The sequence below is a fragment of the Amphiprion ocellaris genome, chromosome 8 (genome assembly GCF_022539595.1).
Source record: "Amphiprion ocellaris isolate individual 3 ecotype Okinawa chromosome 8, ASM2253959v1, whole genome shotgun sequence".
Taxonomy (NCBI): domain Eukaryota; kingdom Metazoa; phylum Chordata; class Actinopteri; family Pomacentridae; genus Amphiprion; species Amphiprion ocellaris.
This window is the reverse complement of record NC_072773.1, coordinates 4,375,181-4,395,920: the sequence shown is the minus strand read 5'-3', so window position 1 is coordinate 4,395,920 and position 20,740 is coordinate 4,375,181. Positions and strand designations below refer to the sequence as shown.

At 36.2% G+C, this 20,740-nt stretch overlaps 1 protein-coding gene across 1 annotated transcript in view; it reads right to left on the bottom strand.

The window, feature by feature from the left end:
• The window catches only part of LOC111579966 (kelch domain-containing protein 8B), a 269,839-nt gene that overhangs the window by 72,565 nt on the left and 176,534 nt on the right, over positions 1-20,740 (bottom strand). Inside the window, exon 3 of the mRNA XM_023287512.3 lies at positions 5,568-5,732. Coding sequence (XP_023143280.2) covers positions 5,568-5,732 — 165 coding nt within the window. The remainder of the gene's footprint in view (positions 1-5,567; positions 5,733-20,740) is intronic.

The following is a 20,740-nucleotide window of genomic DNA, read 5'->3' as shown; positions in this document are numbered from 1 at the left end:
ACATTTCTGCAAACAGAATAGCTTCAATAGTCGAGAAAGCACAAACATTTTTCCATAATCTCCTTTTCTTTTTTGCATTCTTATCCAGATCTGTAAATTACTAAATATCAACTTGCATATCTTTTAAATTTATCTATCAGCCTCAACATAAACACATAACATACATTTTTAAAAATTATTATTCAGACATCATATTATATTTTTATTATATTTTTAATTCAACTTAGCTTCATTTAATTTTGATAATATAACATAATAGTAAACATACTACAGTCCATAATGGACTACAAGCCTCCACAGCAGACCCCTGACTGCACCATCTCTTTGCTGAATGAGATGAATGACTTCTTCGGCCGTTTTGAAGCAAACAACAGCACCCCTGCACAGAAGACCACACCTCCACCCAGTGGCCAGGTGCTGTCACTGTCCCCGGAGAGCCCTCAGCAGGATCAACTGCAAAGCTCCGGGTCCTGACAACATTCCTGGTCGTGTATTGAGAGACTGTGCTGGGGAACTCACGGATGTCTTCACAGACACTTTTAACATCTCTCTCTCATCATGTCCACCTTCTATAGAGGCACCATGGAGAGCATCCTGTCCAGCAGCATCACAGCGTGGTACGACTCCTGCACCTCCTCCTGCTGCAGGACCCTCCAGCACATCGTGAAAGCAGCAGAAAGGATTGTGGGTGTCTCTCTCCCCTCCCTCCAGGACATCTACAGCACCCACCTCACTCCCAAAGCACTAAGCATTGCAGGTGACCCCACACACCCATCCCACAACCTGTTCAGCCTGCTGCCATCAGGGAGGAGACTGAAGAGTCTGAGGACCAGGACCAGCCGACTGAGCAACAGTTTCATCCACCAGGCTGTCAGGAAGCTGAACTCTCTCCCCTCTCTGCCCTCTCTACCACCCCCTTCCCCCACATACACAAACTCTGGTCAATAACCTCTGATCTGCACTGAAATAGCACATGATCTATGAGCAGCTCCGCCATGATGAAGTTGGCATCCAGGACGACCAAATTCAACTGTCAAACATATTTGCACTTCTTGAAATGTTGTTACTTATTTGCACTGTTCTGAGTATTCTGCACTAAATCCATCACTTTATCTCATGGTCGTGTTTACATTTCACTCAGTTCTGCTTTTCTTAGTTCTTAGTTGTTGCTCGGCTCTAATTTTGCTTCCTTTGTTCTTTTTTGCCCTTTAATATCTTATTTTCTAAGTCTTTATTTAATATCTACTGTTGCACGAAGAGAGAGTAATGAAATTTTGATTCTTGGTATGTCATGTACATATTGAAGAATTGACAATAAAGCTGACTTTGACTTTGACTTTTGATATTTTTATTTTATTTTATACAGTTACATTTATTTCATTTTAATTATTTAATTTAATTGAATTCTATTTTATTTCTCCACTGCATGCACTATTTATGATATTGTTTCCTCAATTCTTGTGCTTTTGAGTCCTTAATTTATAACATTTTTACTTTATTTAGTTTTTTATTCTTCTATGTTTTTTTTCAATTTAATTTTACATTATCTATTCATTTTTATTTAATGTAATTTATTATATTTTTTACATTTTATTTGACATTAATTTATTATGTTGTCAATTTAATTTTAATTTTATTTTATTTTATTTCATCTGCTGTTTCCTTCCAGCATGTATTATTTATGATAGTGTTTCCTCAGTTCCTCAATGCTGTGTGATTGATTTCATCTGTTTATTAGTACTACTATTACTTTTAGGACAAATTTTATTTATAGATTTCTGCTACTTATTCATTTATTTACATATTTTAGGGTATTAATTTTTTAGTATTTTGTCTTTTATTTAGAGAGATCACATTATATTTATTTTTTATTTTTATTTTATTTTTGATTTAATTTTGATGAATTTAATTTGATTACATTTTTATTTAGTATAGTATAATTTAATTTTTCATTAAATTTAATATAATTACATCTGTTTTATTTTATTTTTATTTAATGTGGCGTTTCCTCACTGCATGCATTATTTCTGATAGTGTTTCCTCAGTTCCTCAGGACTGTGTTTTTATTACTTTATCATATTATATTTTATTTTATTTTTTCATTTTATTTATAAATAAATTATAATTATAATAAATTATAAATACATTTATAATTTAATTAATTAATTTTTTTAAATTAATGTAATATAATTTTATTTTTATTTTTTTCATTTATTTTATTTAATTTTTTATTTAATTTGGTGTTTCCTCACTGCATGCACTGTTTCTGATTCCTCAATACTGTGCGATTGATTTTAAGTGTATATTAGTATAAATTTTTTAGAACAAATTTTATTTATACATTTTGCTACTTTTTCATTTATTTACATATTTTAGTGTATTTGTTTCATTACTTTATCTTTTATTTAAAGACATCTTATCATATTTTATTTTTATTTTAATTTCATTCTTAATTTAATTTAAATTTTTGATTAGTTTTATTTATTTAAATTAACATAATACAAATTATACAAATTATACAAATATATTTAATTTTTATTTAATCTGGTGTTTGAGTCCTTTAATTATAAAAGTGATACTGGAGCATCAAATTTTGGTTTTTTTATTTTTTATTTTTTTATTGCATTTTACCATTTGAAAAGTGCTCTATAAATAAAATCTATCATATTCTGTCATCTGGCATCTACAGGACCACATTATTTATTCATTTTTTTTGTCTGTAAAATAATTTTCTGTGAATGTAACTGTAGTAACTACAGTTGACATCACCTAAACATAGAGCCGCACAGAGTACAATATTGTGAACATATTCGCTCCTCCTGCTCATGTTTTTCAGTATCTGGAGTAGTTTGGAGTGTTTTTAAGCCTCAGTCTGTTCGTTTCATGTCTGCTGCCAAGTTTGCAGCACGTACAGTTCTTCTCAGCTGCTTCAGCTGGAACATGTGGGACAAAACCCAGCAGAACTCCTGCTCTGAGGCGTTCACGGCCCCTTTGTGGCCAACGTGGGCAGCGTGGCTAAAATGGACTCATCTGTCTGCAAAGCGCCTCTTTGCTGGGATAAAACGACCTCCGCCTCGAGTGATTCCAATTCCTCTCCCAGCAGTGGTGTGAAATTTGAACCGAGTGTCGGTGGGCAACAAACGGCCCCCCGACGAGCCGCCACCAGAACAAATGTGACCTCTGATCGCAGACAGAAAGCAGCGACATTTCACTCTTTATTTCCTGCAGAGCCGCCTTTTAACTGCAGCTCGGCCCTTCTGATCAATATTGCAGCAACACTGCCAGACTCCTCCGATCTTAGTGACTTTTTTTTTTTTTTTTGTCTTCCGTTCAGCTCTGAAGCCGCCAGTCGGGTAAAGTTCCAGCTAAAAAGTCTGACACGTCCCCAGAAACATGGCTGTGTGGGAGGAGAACCAAAAGGACGCCACAATCACAACTGTTATCTTTGCCTTTATCTACTTGATAAAAGCACCGAGTGTGAAGTTTTATCAGCCTGGAGGTTTGAAACGTCTCACAACACAGAATCCACCGAGCTCCTTCAGATATGTGGCGTCCTTGAGAAAGCGACTGAACACAACCGACCTCAGTGAGCTGCATTAAAACATTAAAACCAGTCACAGGTCGGATTTTATTCTATTCATTTATTACTATTTTTGAACACATTTTATTGATTGATTTCTCTGTACATTTGTAAACAATCATTTAGGACTTCATTTTTATTATTTTCTTATTCAGTTTTTATTTATTTTGACTGTATCTTGTAATCTATACTGTCTGTCTGTTGATCTATAATTTTATTTATTTTATTATTATTTTCATTTATTTAATTTAATGTAAGTTTTTAGTTATTTATGTCTATTTATTTTTATCAGATTTTATTTTATTTAATTTTAAAATTTTTATTTCTATTTATTTCTATGTTTTAATTGAATTTAATTTATATTATTCTTTTCAGTTTTATTTTCATTTCATTTTATTTAATGTAACTTTATTTTTTAAATTTTATTTGATATTTATATTTATATTCTTGGTAATTTCATTTAATTAGAATTTATTTCAATTAAATTCAATGCAATTAAACTACAATTTTATTTTATTAAACTGTATCTCATCTGGCGTTTTCCCATTACATACATGATTTAATTTATTGTAAATTTTTTATTTATTTCATGTATGTTTATTTTTTATTTGATTTTACTTTATTAATTTTGTATTCTTATTTCTGTGTTTTTATTTAATTTAATTTATATTATTCTTTTCAGTTATACTTTCATTTAATTTAATTTAATGTAATTTATTAGATATTATTTTACATAGTTGTCAATTTAATTTAATTTGAATTTATTTCAATTCAATTCAAGGTAATTAAATTTAAATTCCATTTTATTTTATTAAATTTGGTCTCATCTGGTGCATCATTTAATTTAATGTAAGTTTTTATTTATTTCATGTATATATATTTTTTATTTGATTTTACTTCAATTAATTTTCTGATTTGTATTTGTATTCATTTCAATGCTGTTCTTTAATTTAAGTTAATATTATTCTATTCAGTTTTATTTTCATTTAATTAAATTTATTGTAATTTTATTTTGAAAATTTTATTTGCTATTACTTTATATTGTTGTTAATTAAATTTGAATTTATCTCAATTCAATTCAATGTAATTAAATTTTATTTCATTTCATTTTATCTAATTAAATTTTATCTCATCCGGTGTTTTCCCATTACATGCATGATTTAATTTAATGCAAGTTTTTATTTAATTTATGTATATTTATTTTTTATTTGATTTTGATTTTCAGACTCTTGAACATGTAACAAGCTTCGTTAAGGTTCAAAATCAAAATGACTTGGTTAGGGTTAGAAAAAATGTCATGGTTTTGGTTAAAATATGACAATTTCGTCATTTACAGACTATGAGCCGCATCACTGCCAAAATCCATCTGCTAACGTAGCGGCAAGTTTACGACTTCTACTGCATCCATACGTCCAGGATTGATGGAGATATTTGGACTTCCTGTCCACAGACTGTATGTACATGATGGATGTCGCCTCCAGGTCTGAGAACTGAATCTTGAAACCTGCATTCTTCCCAACAGCCAGCAGCAACAGACTCCTCTGGTCGCAAAAACAAGTCTGATTGTATGGAGGTGTTAAAAAAATGACCCTACTTTTTCCTTGACTTGTTAGTTTCAAGTCTCCCTCAATGCAGTACAGTGTTAATTTAGTACATTATAGATTATAGCCCTGTTAAGAGTAAAATAGACAACAAGAAAAGCACTCAGAGAGCACACAGCACTGGTCCTTGTCATTTCTGACCTTCCCTGAAAATTTCATCCAAATCCGTTAGTCTGTTTTTGAGTAATGTTGCTGACAGACAGACAGACAGACAAACCAACGCTGATCGTCACATAACTCTGCCGTGTTCCTTTGCAGCGTAATAATGTTGTTTTTCTGTCCTTATAGTGTGTTTAAACTTAACACCAGTGCATGATAACACACTGACTCAATGTGTTTAGCAGTAATACCGTATAAAAGAGATCAATCAGATTCAGGTTTCCTACCCATGATGTAGATCTTGTTTCCTCTTAGGAAGGGCGTGGCTCCGTAGCGCGGCGTCGGCATGGAGGTCATCGGCTGCCACTGGTCCTTCTCGGCCTCGTAGACTCTGACCAGAGCCTGAGGCGTCGTGTCGGCTCCCATCCCGCCCAACGCATAAACCTTCCCGTCTGCACAGACACAAACGAGACAGAAACAGCGTTTATTGGAGGACCCTAATGGATGCAAGCAATTCTTTTTCTGATTCTTTCTTTTGCCGTTTTTTGAAACTCAGATTTGAACCACTAAAATATTCGAAAATACTTGAAAATTTGCACAGATGTCAGGCCCAGTGAAAAAAAAAATTTAAGGGAATTTCATAGGTGTGTAGCGCCCACTGCAGAACTTCAAACATCCACTACGGTCAGTGTGTGTGACCTACACATATGAAATTTGGTCCACATATGTGATTCGTCAAGGCACATAAAAATGTAATTGACACCCATGCCTAAAACCCAACAGGATGTCGGCCATTTTGAATTATGTGTCATATCGTGGACGATTTTGGGTCATTTTTGGACATTTTCAAAAGCTTTCAACTCAAACAGGGTAACCCTGAGAGAGCTCAAATTTGGTGAGGATGCCCTTTGTGAAGAAAAGTTATCAGACTGATCCACAAAAATCTGAAAAAAGTCAAAAATTTTGACTTTTTGACATAAAACAGGAAGTGCTGTGTAACTTGCCTGTACATACTTCACATGTGTGATCAGAGTTCAGTCCTCATTACATCCAGAGGTCAAAATACACTCGAGTCCGAGTATTATGATCTCAAAATAATATTCAAAGACCACTGCAACGACTGAATATTTGGCTATTCAGGTTCAGCCCTACCTGAGCAACGTTGCTCGCAGCTCTAATTAAATATTATTATTTTTATGAGTTCCTCTCTTCAATAGATTCACCTCAACATCAGGTAAACTATGAGGCCATTTCTGGTCTCGCTGTCATGTCCTCTATCCATCTGTAATATTTATGCCCGGTGCCTGAGAGACTTCCCTGTGACCCTGGTGATGCTTTCTCACAAGGACACATGCAGACGTCCAACGACTGCTGCTGTCATTAGAAGGAAAGAGTGCTGAGCGAGCAGAAACACTGCCGGGACGGAAGAAAGAGGCAGAAAATGGAGATGAAAGACAAAGAGGAGGCGAGGAAACCAGAGAGGAAAGTGATAGAAGGAAGGAGATATTAAACAGAAGAAGAAGAAGAAGCCGAGTAAAACATTAGCACTGGGAAATTTGGGACGGCTTAAATGAGAGAGCAAGAAACCCGAGAGGGAGGAAGAAGAAGAAGAGCATCCAGACAGATGACGCATCGGCAGAGCTGTGACTTAAACTGTGAAGAAGAAAGCAATAATAAATCTGTCAGTCGCCACGCAGCCAAAGCTCACACAGCTCAACACTTATGACTGAGTAAATCCAATTTTTTACTGCTGTGCATAAAATAAAATGCCTCACCAAAGACACTTTCATAAAACATGTCACTCTGCATGAGAGCGGAGGCAGGAATGGAGGAAATATAGATATAAATTCACCAGTGGAGCTCTGTAATGTGTATTCAGTTCGTTTGAGCCTCATTTTGTTATCAGTAGTATCAGATAAATGTTCATTTGTTATTTCTAGGATGGACAGTGGAGTATTTCCTGTTATGAGGAATCGAATACCAATACTTTAGAAAGACTTTCTCGAAAATACAGACCCTAAAGTAGCATATAACAGTGAATGAAAAAAAAAAACGTAACTAAATTGGATTGAACCCATTTTCAGTTAGTCTAACTGGATTCCAGTGACTATAAAAAGACCTGTGAACACCAGAACTCTGTATGTCTACATCATGACTCCACATAAATAAATAAATAAATGAATAAATAAATAAATAAATAAAAATCAGAGGAAATGTGATTGTGAGACTTAATGATGGAAAAGGAGACAGGAGATCACTGAACCACAGTTGTAGCAGTAATCAGGAGGTACAGAAAGAGCCATAGAACCACTAATCAAGGCTGCAGTATTGTATTTGTGTTTGTATTTGGTTCGTTTTAGCCTCATTTTGTTATCGGTAGTGTCAGATAAAACAGCTTGCAATTGCGTTTTTTTGTTAAGGTCATGATGGAGAAGACTCCGTATTTAAAATTTCATGAAAATAATAATCACACTAATAGATTTGTGTACTGAATATACTGAGCTATAAAATAAAACAATGAGGGAATAGGTTCCATCTTTTGGTATTTTAGAGCTTCATCTGTTAAAATTTTAGGGCCTAAATGAATGTTTCAGTGCAACAACTAATCCACAGATCAACTTTGTGATCCCTACAGCTTAAAATAACTCCACTATAAAATTTACTGCTTAAAAACATTTTGGTCTTTCTGAATAAATACAAGTTTTCGTACATTTTTCTGGGGAATTTGCAGGTTTAGAAAACCATTATAACTGCATTAAACTGTCTTCAATTACTTGTTTTACCTTCTTGAGTCCCACCTGTGCATGAGAAGCGACACATTCATGAACATAACGGAGACAAACTGAGAGACGGCTGCAGCAGCTGGTCATGTTTTCAGACAAAGCCTTGTTCTAACAAAAGAGTTTACCAAGTGGAGTTTTTACTCGTCGCTCAGTTAAAACAGGTTGCACCTCATTTAAGCAGTTCTTGTCACTAAACAGCTACAGCTGCCGTGTACGTAACGCAAATATACAATTCAGAGTAAAAAGCTAATTAAATATCGAGCTCAGTCCACGTATTTAATCTGAAATGCTGTTTAGTAACATCACATTTGGATAAATGAGCAAATAAAATCAATGAAACTAGCATAATGAGATGTTTCTTTTAAACTGCATGAATATAACTGACTCCAAAACAATTACAGTATAGAACACAAGTATAATTATCACTAATAAGAGCTGCAGTATCCGTTAACAACCTTTGTGGCGCTTTGGCACTGAATATCAAGATGAAACTTTGGTAAACAACAAAAAAGTAGCCCGATGAATGTTAGATTTTTTTTAATCAAATGATGGTCAAGATAAATTTGCTGGGCTCAGATGGAGTCCAGAATATTTGGCATGAGTCTGACCAGAACCACCACAGTGAACGCATAGTCCTGACAGTGAAGCACGGAGGTAGGAAGGTGATGATATGAGGCTGCATGAGTGTAAAAAGTGTTGGTTAGATGACATTCGTTGATGGATAAACCAAAATACTGGCTGGCAAGATGATTTCCAGCCTGCAGAAGCTTGAAGAAGAGGAATATTCCAGCATTAGAACCGTCTAAAGAACAAAATCAGGTTTTGAATAGGAAAAGCAGGAAACTATCTACCTAGATAAAGACACCTGACTTACACCACTGTTCAAAAGTTTGGGGTCACCCAGACAATTTCATGTTTTCCATGAAAACTCACACTTTTATCCATGTGTTAACATAATTGCACAATGGTTTTCTAATCATCAATGAGCCTTTCAACACCATTAGCTAACACAATGTAGCATTAGAACACAGGAGTGATGGTTGCTGGAAATGTTCCTCTGTACCTCTATGGAGATATTCCATTAAAGATCAGCTGTTTCCAGCTAGAATAGTCATTTACCACATTAACAATGTCTAGACTGCATTTATCATTTATTTAATGTTATTTTCATGGGAAAAAAACAGCTTTTCTTTCAAAAATAAGGACATTTCTAAGTGACTCCAAACTTAACAGTTGGTCAAGGATCACGAGGACATGAAGAAAATGAAGCATAAAGTGAATTTCTCCAGGAAATAAAGGCTCTTTTGTCTAATTTTCAGTGTGTAAGTGGCAAAGCAAAGTGTAATGTTAACTTTAACGCTTCCCGAAGAGCTTTTGTGATTTCCTGCTAATGGCGTTCTAACGGTTTTCCTCATTTACACTTTTCAGCCTGAAATGATGGACAGCTGTGCACTTAAAACTCAACAATGAGGTATAATTTCAGATTTTAACGATAATCTTCTAAATCATCATTTGATCCCACGTTGAAACTTGAATGGAGAGAAATGTAGAAGCACTTCTTGGTTATTTCTGGGTCTGTGTGTGGAAATAAAGTCGATCAAACAAGTGTCTATAGCGGAGCGAATGATTTAACATGCAGGACGTGTGAAAACTGATTCAGCTCGGCACAAAGAAAATGACTGTCAAGCTGTCTGTCAGGCTGAATTGCCTTTGCTCAAGCTTTTACACTTCCATAATCTGCTTTGGCGCAGCGGCACGATAAGTGTTTCCTTGTACAATTAAATGAGAACCTGTTTTCACTGAGATTAAACATTCACAGACCTGGAGGACAGTTCAAGTGTCGGAAAGTTTCCTTTTAAAACACGTTCTCTGAGGGGAAGTTTGGGTTTGATCAGGCGAATAAATCAAAGATGTGGGTCAAGAAACTCATCCGGTGTTAGATACTGGAGCAGATATATTCAGGGAAAAGAAAGGATTAAACCTTTTGTGTAATACTAACCCATTTTCAATTCACAGTATTCAGTATCAGCACATAAATAAAAGCTTCGTTTACACTACTTTTCACAGTTTTTACCATACTTGAAGGTCGCATTACATCCACTAAACATACTAATAAAAACTAGAAAAGCACTCAGAGAGCGCAGTACTCCACCAAGGCTGTTCATTCCCCCATATGGCATCGTCAGAAATGCAGCATTTTTACTCTGCCAAGGATCGCTGCTGGTTTGTCTGTTCGCAAAATTACTCAAAAACAGATTTGGATGAAAATTTCAGAGAAGGTCAGAAATGACACAAGGACCAAGTGATTAGATTTAGGCAGTGATGCAGCTTATAGTCTGGATCCACGGATTTGTTAAAGATTTCTGTATCATTGTGAGATAGCAGCACAGTGTCACTGTAACCATGACAACAAGTGAACACTACATCAGCTGCCTGCTGACAATCACATGATTGTGATCCTACTACAAATCCACCACTGTGGACTTATCTGGACTTACCCGTTGGAAATGATACATCTGAGCAGCCTTGACGGAGTACTGTGCTCTCTGAGTGCTTTTCTTGTTTTTTAGAAATGCAGCATTTGTTTATTAGTTATTGATGATCAGAAATCACAGCAACATAGAATGTGGCCATTTAATATAGATAGTATAGTATATATATATATATATATATATATATATATATATATATATATATATATATATATATATATATAGTATATATAGTATAGTACCCACAAACACAATGACCTTGTGCTGAGCACAGGTGTGTGTTATACATGTGTACATTATGTATGGATACCGAATCATGTGACCTAAATATGTAGCGGGCGGCAGGAATTGATGGGACTCAGAAACACCCCCACAATTTAATCAGTTGTTCCTTGTATCATTTCTGATGGAAAAAATCTAATCACTTGGTCCTTGTGTCATTTCTGACCTTCCCTAAAAATTTCATCCAAATCTGTTAGTCTGTTTTTGAGTAATGTTGCTAACAGACAGACAGACAGACAGACAGACAGACAGACAGACAGACAGACAAACCAGTGCCGATCGTCACATAACCTCCGCCGTGTTCCTTGCCAGAGTAAAAAGCTATAATTATAGTACATGATGTGGGATATAATGAGCTCACTAATGTAGTGTGAACAAGCAAATACTTGTGAAATTTATTGACATAGTCACATTTAGAACTGCAAAAACAAAAAAAAGTTCAAAGCAAACAACAACCAGCCATTTGCTCATAGTGCAATGAAGAGCAAATGACAAATGACATCAACTCCAAATATGCACTAAATAGAGCAATAGAGGATTTGCTATGTTAGCATGCAAAGTTTTGCATTGCTGGACGCCAATGCTAGACATTGAAAGGGCAGAAAATATGATGCTGGTGGTGCTGTTTCTGAGTTCAACCAATCAGTTAACCTTCGTGTCGTCCTGCGGGTCAAAACATCTGATGTTCACATTTTCAACATTTTTGGGAAACCTTTGAACATTTTTTGGTGGAAAAAAAAATGTTAAAAATGTTTCTTAAGAACATTCACATAAAAACCAACACATTTTTTAAAAACATTCACATTTTTATGTGAATGTTTTTAAAGAAAATATTTGAAAATATTAAGTTTTACTGATATGGAATCACTTTACATATTTTTAGGATTTTTTTGAGATTTTTACCCATTTTTTGAAAATATTTACAGGACTTTTCTTACCAAATTTGGGGGATTTTTTTTTTTTTTAAAAATAAAACTTTTAAGGGAAACTTTTAAGGAATTATTGGAATTTTCTTCCTGAAGGTTTTGCAAATTTTCAGAAATTTGGGGAATTTTCTTGCTGAATTTTTGGATTTTTTTCAGACAAGGAAACAACATTTTTTTGGTGCCTGTAAATGAGGACAACAGGAGGGTTAATAACAGTTTTTCGGGCCCATAATAGAATAAAGATTTCCTCCTGTCGGGCTAATAAAGGATATTCTATTTCATGGTGAATATAAATATGACTCAGAGTTCTGATATTGCACAGACTGTAGATAACTAAAGAAATTGCCTGTATTATGTACAAAAATAAACACTGCACAGGGTATTTAAGGTGCAAAATGTTCATAATTCACAGACTTAAAAACCGAGTTGGTCTATTTATCGTAGATATTCGTATGTGTTAAAAGCAAGTTTCAGTTCCAACCTTCTTGTAAGCTCAATAAACACATGGATATAGAGTCATATGTCTTCAGAGTCTTGATGTTTTTTCTGGCTGTCGAGTTAAATTCAGGGCTGCAGAAACACCTGTTACCGTGGTAACTGTGAAAATGCAAAAATTAGACTAAGATGTCGTCAGCATCTGATGAGCAGAAGTAAAAAAAGTAGAAATTTGATAGAAACTGGTGTATATTTTTATCACAGTGTGTTAGTTTGTATAGATGTAGAAATAACAACACAAACATCCCATAATCTGCTCTGACCTGCAGCTTTTTCCGTGCACGTGCGTGCGAGCGTGTGGTCTAATCAGGCCTCTAATTAAAGGAACCCGTCGTCTCGCCCGTCACCCCAGGAGACGCCATGGCAACCACAGCATAACCTACACACTCCTTATTATGGGCTGGCGGCTGCACTGAGTCACGACGTGAAGCAAAGTGAAAAGAACTGGCTCACAAATCACCACAACAAACCTAGAAACGCACCGGATTATGGGATGTTTCTGCAGCGTTTTCTTTGATTCGTCCACAGATCTTTCCTCTTTTGTTGACGTCTGTCCCTCATCTTTTTTCCATTTTTTTATTTCTTCTTCTACTTTACTTTCATCATCTCCCGTCCTCCTCCTCCTCCTCTTCTATTTTTCCTTCCATTTAGCTTGATTGACTGCTCTCGCCTTTATCCTTCCCCTCCTCTCTTCTCTGCTTTCAGTCGTTCTCGTCCGTTTGTATTCTGTCTAATGCAGCTCTGGATGTGCTAAAAACACCGACAGGAAGAAGAAATGCTGCGAGTTGCTGAATGTTAACTGAAAAACAAACGTATAATCAGCCCGATAAAAGTACGTTTTATCATTGAGGAATACTGTTTTACAAGTTGCATGAGAAAATCTCTGCGTTTATTCTGTCCAGCAAGAGAAAATCCTTGAAATGTTTCCATTAATAGCTCAGAAAACTTTTAAAAAGTTAATTTCTTAATCACAATTTCTGCAGTATCTTCCAATAAGTTGTGTTTTACCACAAGAATAACTGGATATTTGGTGAAAAACGGACCAGAATCTGACTTTTTAATATGTTATCTTCCCATAAAAACCTAATAAACTATAAGACATGCAGATTTTAGAGGGAAAACAGCATGAAAACTTTCCCCCAAAAAACTCTCAAACCTATTTTTTACGACTATTCATTTGTAAGAAATGCCATATTAAGGGGCTGCAGTACCAGAATGAAGCTGGATTTAGATTCCAGGATCTAAATGCTAAATTATAGCGTAGAAATGAGAAATAGTAAGATATGGCAACAGTAAATTCTGTTTCTGCAGACTTTGACTCGAGTATAATTTGGATTTTATTGAAAAACATCATTATGTTCCCTGAAAAGCCCATGTCTTTATCGCAAAAAATTCTGTGCGATGAATGTAATTGATATTCCAACTTTACATTAACTTTAAGACTACTTTGTTGCCTAAAATGTACTAAAGCTCCATTTTAAAACATGGAACCAACTCAGTGATCATCTAAAAACCCACACTGGTCAATAGACACCTTTTCAGCTTTTATTTATGTATTTATTTGGATTTATTTATGAATGAATGAGTCACTACATAAAAGACAAAATAAAACACACTAAATAAAAAATAAATCCAACCAAACAACAAGAAGAACCTAAATTAATTTCTGAAAATATCAGAAAAACAGGATGAAGTTTAAGTTATTAACTTCAACCCCCAAATACACAGTTTCTGTCGTTTACTTTTGGTTTTCCCTCGATTTCTAGTTCAGTATCAGAAAACATCACATGTTATCAGACACTTTAACATGTTAGAAGCTTCGTTAAGGTTCAAAACCAAAATGACTTGGTTAGGGTTGGAAGAAATGTCATGGATTGGGTTAAAGTACAACAGTTTCACTATTTATTCTATAAGCTTCTGCTGCGTTTTTTTAAGTTATCAGGGCGACATGTAGTAAAAATCATAGCAAAGATGTAGATTAGGAACATTTTTGTGATTCGCTATGAACAAACCTTTAAAACGTGATTTAAAATGCATTTAGAATGCAGTTTTCACCTCCTCTGACGGTTATTCTTGTTATTTTGCTGTGTAGTTTCCACACTTTCTCCAGTTGTTCCACTATTTCAGCTACCAGGAGGAAACTAGTGATGCTTTTCTCTTGCACATTTACTGTGTTCCAGAAATGGAGCCTTGGTTTTCCCCGGAGAGTGAAAGTGACACTTACAGGAACCCACTTTAAACTCTGATGGAGTCATTATTCTGCAGCCGTCACTCTGCACAATCAGCATTTACTTCATAACAATGAATTGGAGGACATTTGGCCTTCAAAATGTATGAAAAATAAACCTTCTCTTTTACAATTTTCTGCTCCTTATTCATCAATAATAGGTAATAAATTATCAAAGTCATGATTGGCTCAGCTTCCACATCAATGGTAGCATTTTTATTCCATGTTTTCTGTGTTGTTTGCTAACCCTACTCTAATCACAGTAACAGGGTTGCTAATCCATGCTAATGTGATCTTTTTCTCAGCAGTAGAAGCTAGATATTTAGCTGCTGTTACTGCTGACCAAGAGGACAAACTGACTGATGGAAAAAACAAAGAAAACAATATAAAGAATTTGGCACAGCTTTGCTCTATCCATTCTTTTAGAAAACCCTTTTATGATGTTAATTCCAGTGTTTCATGTGATTCACTGTTTTCTTCTTCTTCTTCTTCTAGCAGCTTAAAAGGTTTTGCTAACAGGGTTGTTGCGGGACACACATTCCATGTATAATAAATATTATTTAAAATATTATGTTGATTAAAAATGTTCCCACAGTTACAAGAGAAATCAATAAAATTTTTAAAAAAAAATTTAAAAACACCAAAAAAGGAGATTTAGGTTTTATTTTAACTGTTTTATTTGAGAGATTCAACTTGGTCTTCAGAGTGGTGGGACAAGAAAACAAAGCTTTAAAACTGTAGTTTTCTGACGACCTACTGGCCTCCTAACTTCTAAAGTCAGTTATATAAGAGCTGAGATAAATAATCAGGCCAGAGTCTCTATCTTTAGAGGCTCGGTTTGGATTAAAAACATGGGGAAAAAATATAAAGATGACAGAAAAGTTAAAAGGACAATAAAAAGTGAGAGCAGAAGGCCAGGAGGGAGATTTCAGAATCCATTTATGTGCTGCTAATCTGCTTTATTAAATATATTTTTTAGAGGAAATGCGGTTAGTTTCAGGGCATCTGCTGCTTCTGATGGTTTTTCTTCTTTATCTGTCCAGCCTTTATGGAAGTGTAATAATAAATCACTTTTGAATTTATGGAAAGATGAGAGGTTAAAATGTCCAACTTGTCGTATCTTTGGTTCTAGATTGTTGCCACAGATCATGAGATTAGTTTAGCCTTTAAAAACCAATCAGTATAAACTGGATTTAACCGGATGGAGATGTCCAGGTAGAATTTATTTGTTCTGAAATTGTTTTCAGAAAGTTCTGCAACGTTCTAGTGCTGCAGTATAGTAGTCTAATCCAGTACTGACAGCCTGACTTAAAGGATCCACTGTGACATTTCAAGATCAATAACAGATCAATAACTGAATCAGTCTGTTTTCTGTCATTATCGTCTGTTAGTTTTCTTTCTTTCTGTCTTTCTTTCTTTCTCTTTGCTTCTTTCTTTCCGTCTTTCTTTTCTATTCTCTTTCTTTCTCTTATATGTTCTTTATTTTTTCTTTTCTTCTTTCTGTGTTCTTTCATTCATTCTTTCATTACTTTTTCTTTTCTCTCTTTACTTCCGTCTTTCTGTGTTCTTTCTTCTGTCTTTTCTGTTCTTTCTATGTTCCCTTTCTTTCTTTCTTTCTTTCTTTCTTTCTTTCTTTCTTTCTTTCTCAATGTCCCAAATCTTTCAATCGATCTACAATCTGGGATGAGAATACAACAAATCCGAGCTAGAACATATTTATTTTGCTCTAAAAACATTCTGCAAAATTCTAGTCATGTTTTCAGCTGGACGCTTTCTTTTAGTTCCCAGAATGTTCTTCTTAAAAGCAAGATAAAGTTCATTAAAGACGATCTCAATATTATCTTCAAAAAATTTCTCAATGTTACATTGAGAACGTCCTTCCTTTGTTATCACGTAATGTTGTGGGAGCGTTTTATAGAAGAACGTTCTGAACAGCAACATCCCCAAAACATCCTCAGAACATTGCAGGTAAAATGTTCCACATTTGTTGAACTTTTAAATTATAGGAATGTTTTATAGAAACACATTCTGTCTTCTGAGGCCTCGATAACGTCTGGAAAACATTTTCTGAATGTTGGTTTGAGAACGTTCTTCTTTAGTTATCATGGAACATAATCTGACAACATCCTCCAAACATCCTCTGAATGTTAAAACGTTCTGTCTTAGTTCACTTTTAACCTCACAGGAACATTAGTAGAAATGATAAATATCCTTAAAACATTCTTTGAACAGCAGATTAAAATTTTCTCTCAAACATCATTAGAACCTAACGTTAGTGAGTGTTGTGGGAACGTTCTCTGCTTGCTGTGACGCTATTATTGGTCTACATTGTGACACTGTGACTCTGGCAGCGATCGATAGTGAAAGATTAAACCGCTGCCATCAGTGTCCTCTTTAGTGAGGCTAAGAGTCGATCAATAATCCTGTCAGACGTCCAGCTGAAGCTCAGCTCCAGGAAATAAACCATCAAAGAGTGTTTATTCGCTTTAAAGGATTCAGAAATAGCAGAAGCAGGTTCAACATGCTGAGTTCAGATTCAGCAGGAGAAAGTTGTCGTGTTGAAGAAGAGATGGTTCTTTTTTGCCTGACTCGACACAAACAGGTTGTGGAAACAGCGTTTAAATATCACCTCACAGGTCGAGGTTTACTTCACCATACAGCGCCGCAATGAAACACCGAATTCAACCTGAATGTTGAAAAACTTAACCTTGAACTGAAAGAGAAACCAAGTCCTCCTGAACGAAACCAGCTTGGTTAGGACGGCTGTAGTCATGGTTACCATAATAAAACACATAGTTAGGGTTATTAAATGGAATAGTCCTGGTTAAATACATACCAACTATCAATTTAACTAGCAGTAGCAGATTTGTTGTCATTATATTGAGGTCAAACAACAATATAACAACAATATAACGTTCTTGAAGCATAAAAACATTTAGGAAATGATTTAAGACAGAAATCATTAGAAATAAAGCAGAGAATATAAAACGTGTATCATTTTTGCAATAGGAAATAAATAGCAGAGCAACGCTGCACCCATCCATCCACCCCAACCTCCTCCCTGCACAGATTTTGTGACTCTAAATCAACGTCGCTTCACTTTCAACACTTTAAACTCACAAAAAGCTGATCGAACTGTCCTCACTTTGAAGCTAATGTTACACAAACGTTGCATCGCCACATAAATTTCACCAGATCTTGCAAGGTTACAGAGATGTTCCTGCCTGAAGGAGATTTTAGATGCAAACAAACACTCGGTCAGTATTATTCAACACAATTATTCACCAATACACAACCTGGTGTGTAAATATGTGGACACAAACATGAAGTACAGCTAGTGGCCATTAATACAGCTTGTTTTGAGCATCAGTAAGATCCATCCGGTGTTATTTTACATAATAGTGTGGTAAAATTTGTGGATTTTCATTTGATAAGATTGTGCACTTTTTTAAATGTACAAATTATTCATAATCCACGGGTTTGAATGTGTTGATGCAAGTTCTTGCAGTTGTGTGTAAATTTAGAGACTATTTGCTAGTCATCATTAAAAACTACAACAAAACTTTATATTTTAACACGAAACATTAAAAAAGTCTAAAATGAATGCTTCACATCATAAATAATAGCATATGGCTGCCACTCACAATAGAAGTTTTTTTTGTTTTGTTGTATTTCATAATAATAATAAAAACAGTTGTGTAGCAGCTCCTTCCACCTTCTCATTTGTTCCAACACACAACCAGGCTGGATGCGTTATGAAGTGATCAGAGGTTATTGTGGGTGGACACTGAAGGCCAGAAATAGTCCAGCCTGGTGCTAATAATAGTTTAACTGTGACGGCGTGGACAGCGGATAACACTGACAGGCAGCTTCCAGTGCAAGAGGTGGAAAAAAACAAACTGCAGTTCTGGCTCCTGCTGAGCCCTGAAACAATGAAGACGAATTTCCAAGAAAAGCAGCACCGACATTTCAGCAAACGCCCAACGACAGCAGGTTTTAAAGTGAAAAGGTCGAGGAAAATATGTCTTATACAGAAGTAGCTCAACTCAAACCATGATCCTCCCTTATCTACAGTGGGGATCGAAAGTTTGGGCACCCCAGGTAAAAATTTGTATAAATGTGCATAAAGAAGACAAGGAAAGATGGAAAAATCTCCAAAAGGCATCAAATTGCAGATGAGACATTCTTATAATATGTCAAAAAAAAGTTAGATTTTATTTCCATCATTTACACTTTAAAAATAATAGAAAACACAATAATGGCGTCTGCAAAAGTTTGGGCACCCTGCAGAGTTTATAGCATCACCACCCCCTTTGGAAAGCTGAGACCTGACAGTGTCATGGATTGTTCACAATCATCATCTGGAAAGACCAGGTGATGTCAGTCTCATAGGTTTTAAATGCCCACCTTGCCTCAACAATCAGCACCATGAGTTCTTCTAAGCAGTTGTCTAGAACACTGAAACTGAAAATAGTTGACGCTCACAAAGCAGGAGAAGGCTATAAGAAGATAGCAAAGCGTTTTCAGATGCCAATATCCTCTGTTCGGAATGTAATTAAGAAATGGCAGTCATCAGGAACAGTGGAAGTTAAAGCAAGATCTGGAAGACCAAGAAAAATATCAGACAGAACAGTTCACAGGATTGTGAGAAAAGCAAGTCAAAACCCACGTTTGACTGCAAGATCCCTCCAGAAAGATCTGGCAGACACTGGAGTTGTGGTACATTATTCCACTATAAAGAGATATTTGTACAAATATGGTCTTCATGGAAGAGTCATCAGAAGAAAACCTCTTCTATGTCCTCACCACAAAAACAAGTGTTTGAAGTTTGCAAATGAGCATATAGACAAGCCTGATGCATTTTGGAAACAAGTTCTGTGGACCGATGAGGTTAAAATAGAACTTTTTGGCCGCAATGAGCAAAGGTACGTTTGGAGAAGAAAGGGCACAGAATTTAATGAAAAGAACCTCTGTCCAACTGTTAAGCATGGGGGTGGATCAGTCATGCTCTGCATAACCCGTCACATAACTCTGTCACATTCCTTGGCGCAGTAATAACAGTAATCCACTGGACCTTCAGTTCCTCAGATGCTAGGAGTGCATGAAGAGTCTTGTGTTCACTTCTGCAGAACATTTGGTGAGTTTTGCTCGTAGTTTTAGACATTTTAGTGTTAGCAGCTCTGGTGGACTGAGAGGAAGTGTCCCAGGCTGGGCTCAGCCCCGCCCCTCTGTCGGTCGCCATTCCCCTGCTGGTGTGTTGCCGGTCTGTGGGGCTCTCTGCAGCTGCTGATCAGGTGATTGGTCACAGCTGTGGGAGCTCCACACCTGTAGCGCATTTCCATCGGCTGCTATAAAGACCAGCTTCACACGGCAGGGGACGGCGGATCGTACTGCACAGTGCCAGGACAAGGACCAAGACCCTCAGCCCCGTGAAGCCCGACGGCCGCCGGAGCAACCTGCATCCTTCCCCTGTCGTCCTTGTGAAGGACTGGACCCCTGCCACCCTAGCTGAAGTCAGGGCATGGACTCTTCCCTCCTGCCAGGACTGCACCGACCGGCCAACGTGGTTTTTATGGACTGCCGCTCTCTGGAGCCTGACCCTGTTCCCCTCTATCTGGCAAGTGAGTGTCTGGCGATTGCAAAATTATTCTGTAATAAATTCAGTTAAACCTGCTTCCCGGTGTTCTGTGTGGTGTCTCTGGGGTTCTCTAAAATTACTTACACCGTGACAGGAAGCTGCTCATTGTGAATGATTTCTACTTAGAAACTGGACAATATCCTGACTAACCTCTGAATCTCTGGGGCGACCCTGAAAATTTCATCCAAATCCGTTAATCCATTTTCGAGTAATGTTGCTAACAGACACAGACAGACGGACGGACAAAGCAACGGCGATCATCACATAACTCCGCCTCGTTCCTTGGCGGAGTAAAAATTTGAGAAAGAACTATCATAGCAAGTTGTTGCGCCACAGCCTCACTTTTGTTGAGATCATTTGAGGAGGTGCACTACTTTCTCTGTAAAGATGGCCCTAAAAATATCCTGCAGTGAGTGATGCATGGTTGTTTTCACATCTAGCAGTCTGAGATTAGAGCAAAGAATGTCTTCTTTATGTGTATGATGCAACCCGGTTCTGAAATCTGTCAGGATTGTACAATTTCTGTCTCAGTCTGATGGAAATACTAAAAACCCAGACATTCAACACTGCCTTGCTTGCAGTAGTTACTGAGTTGAGAATGTTTCTTTTTTTGGAGA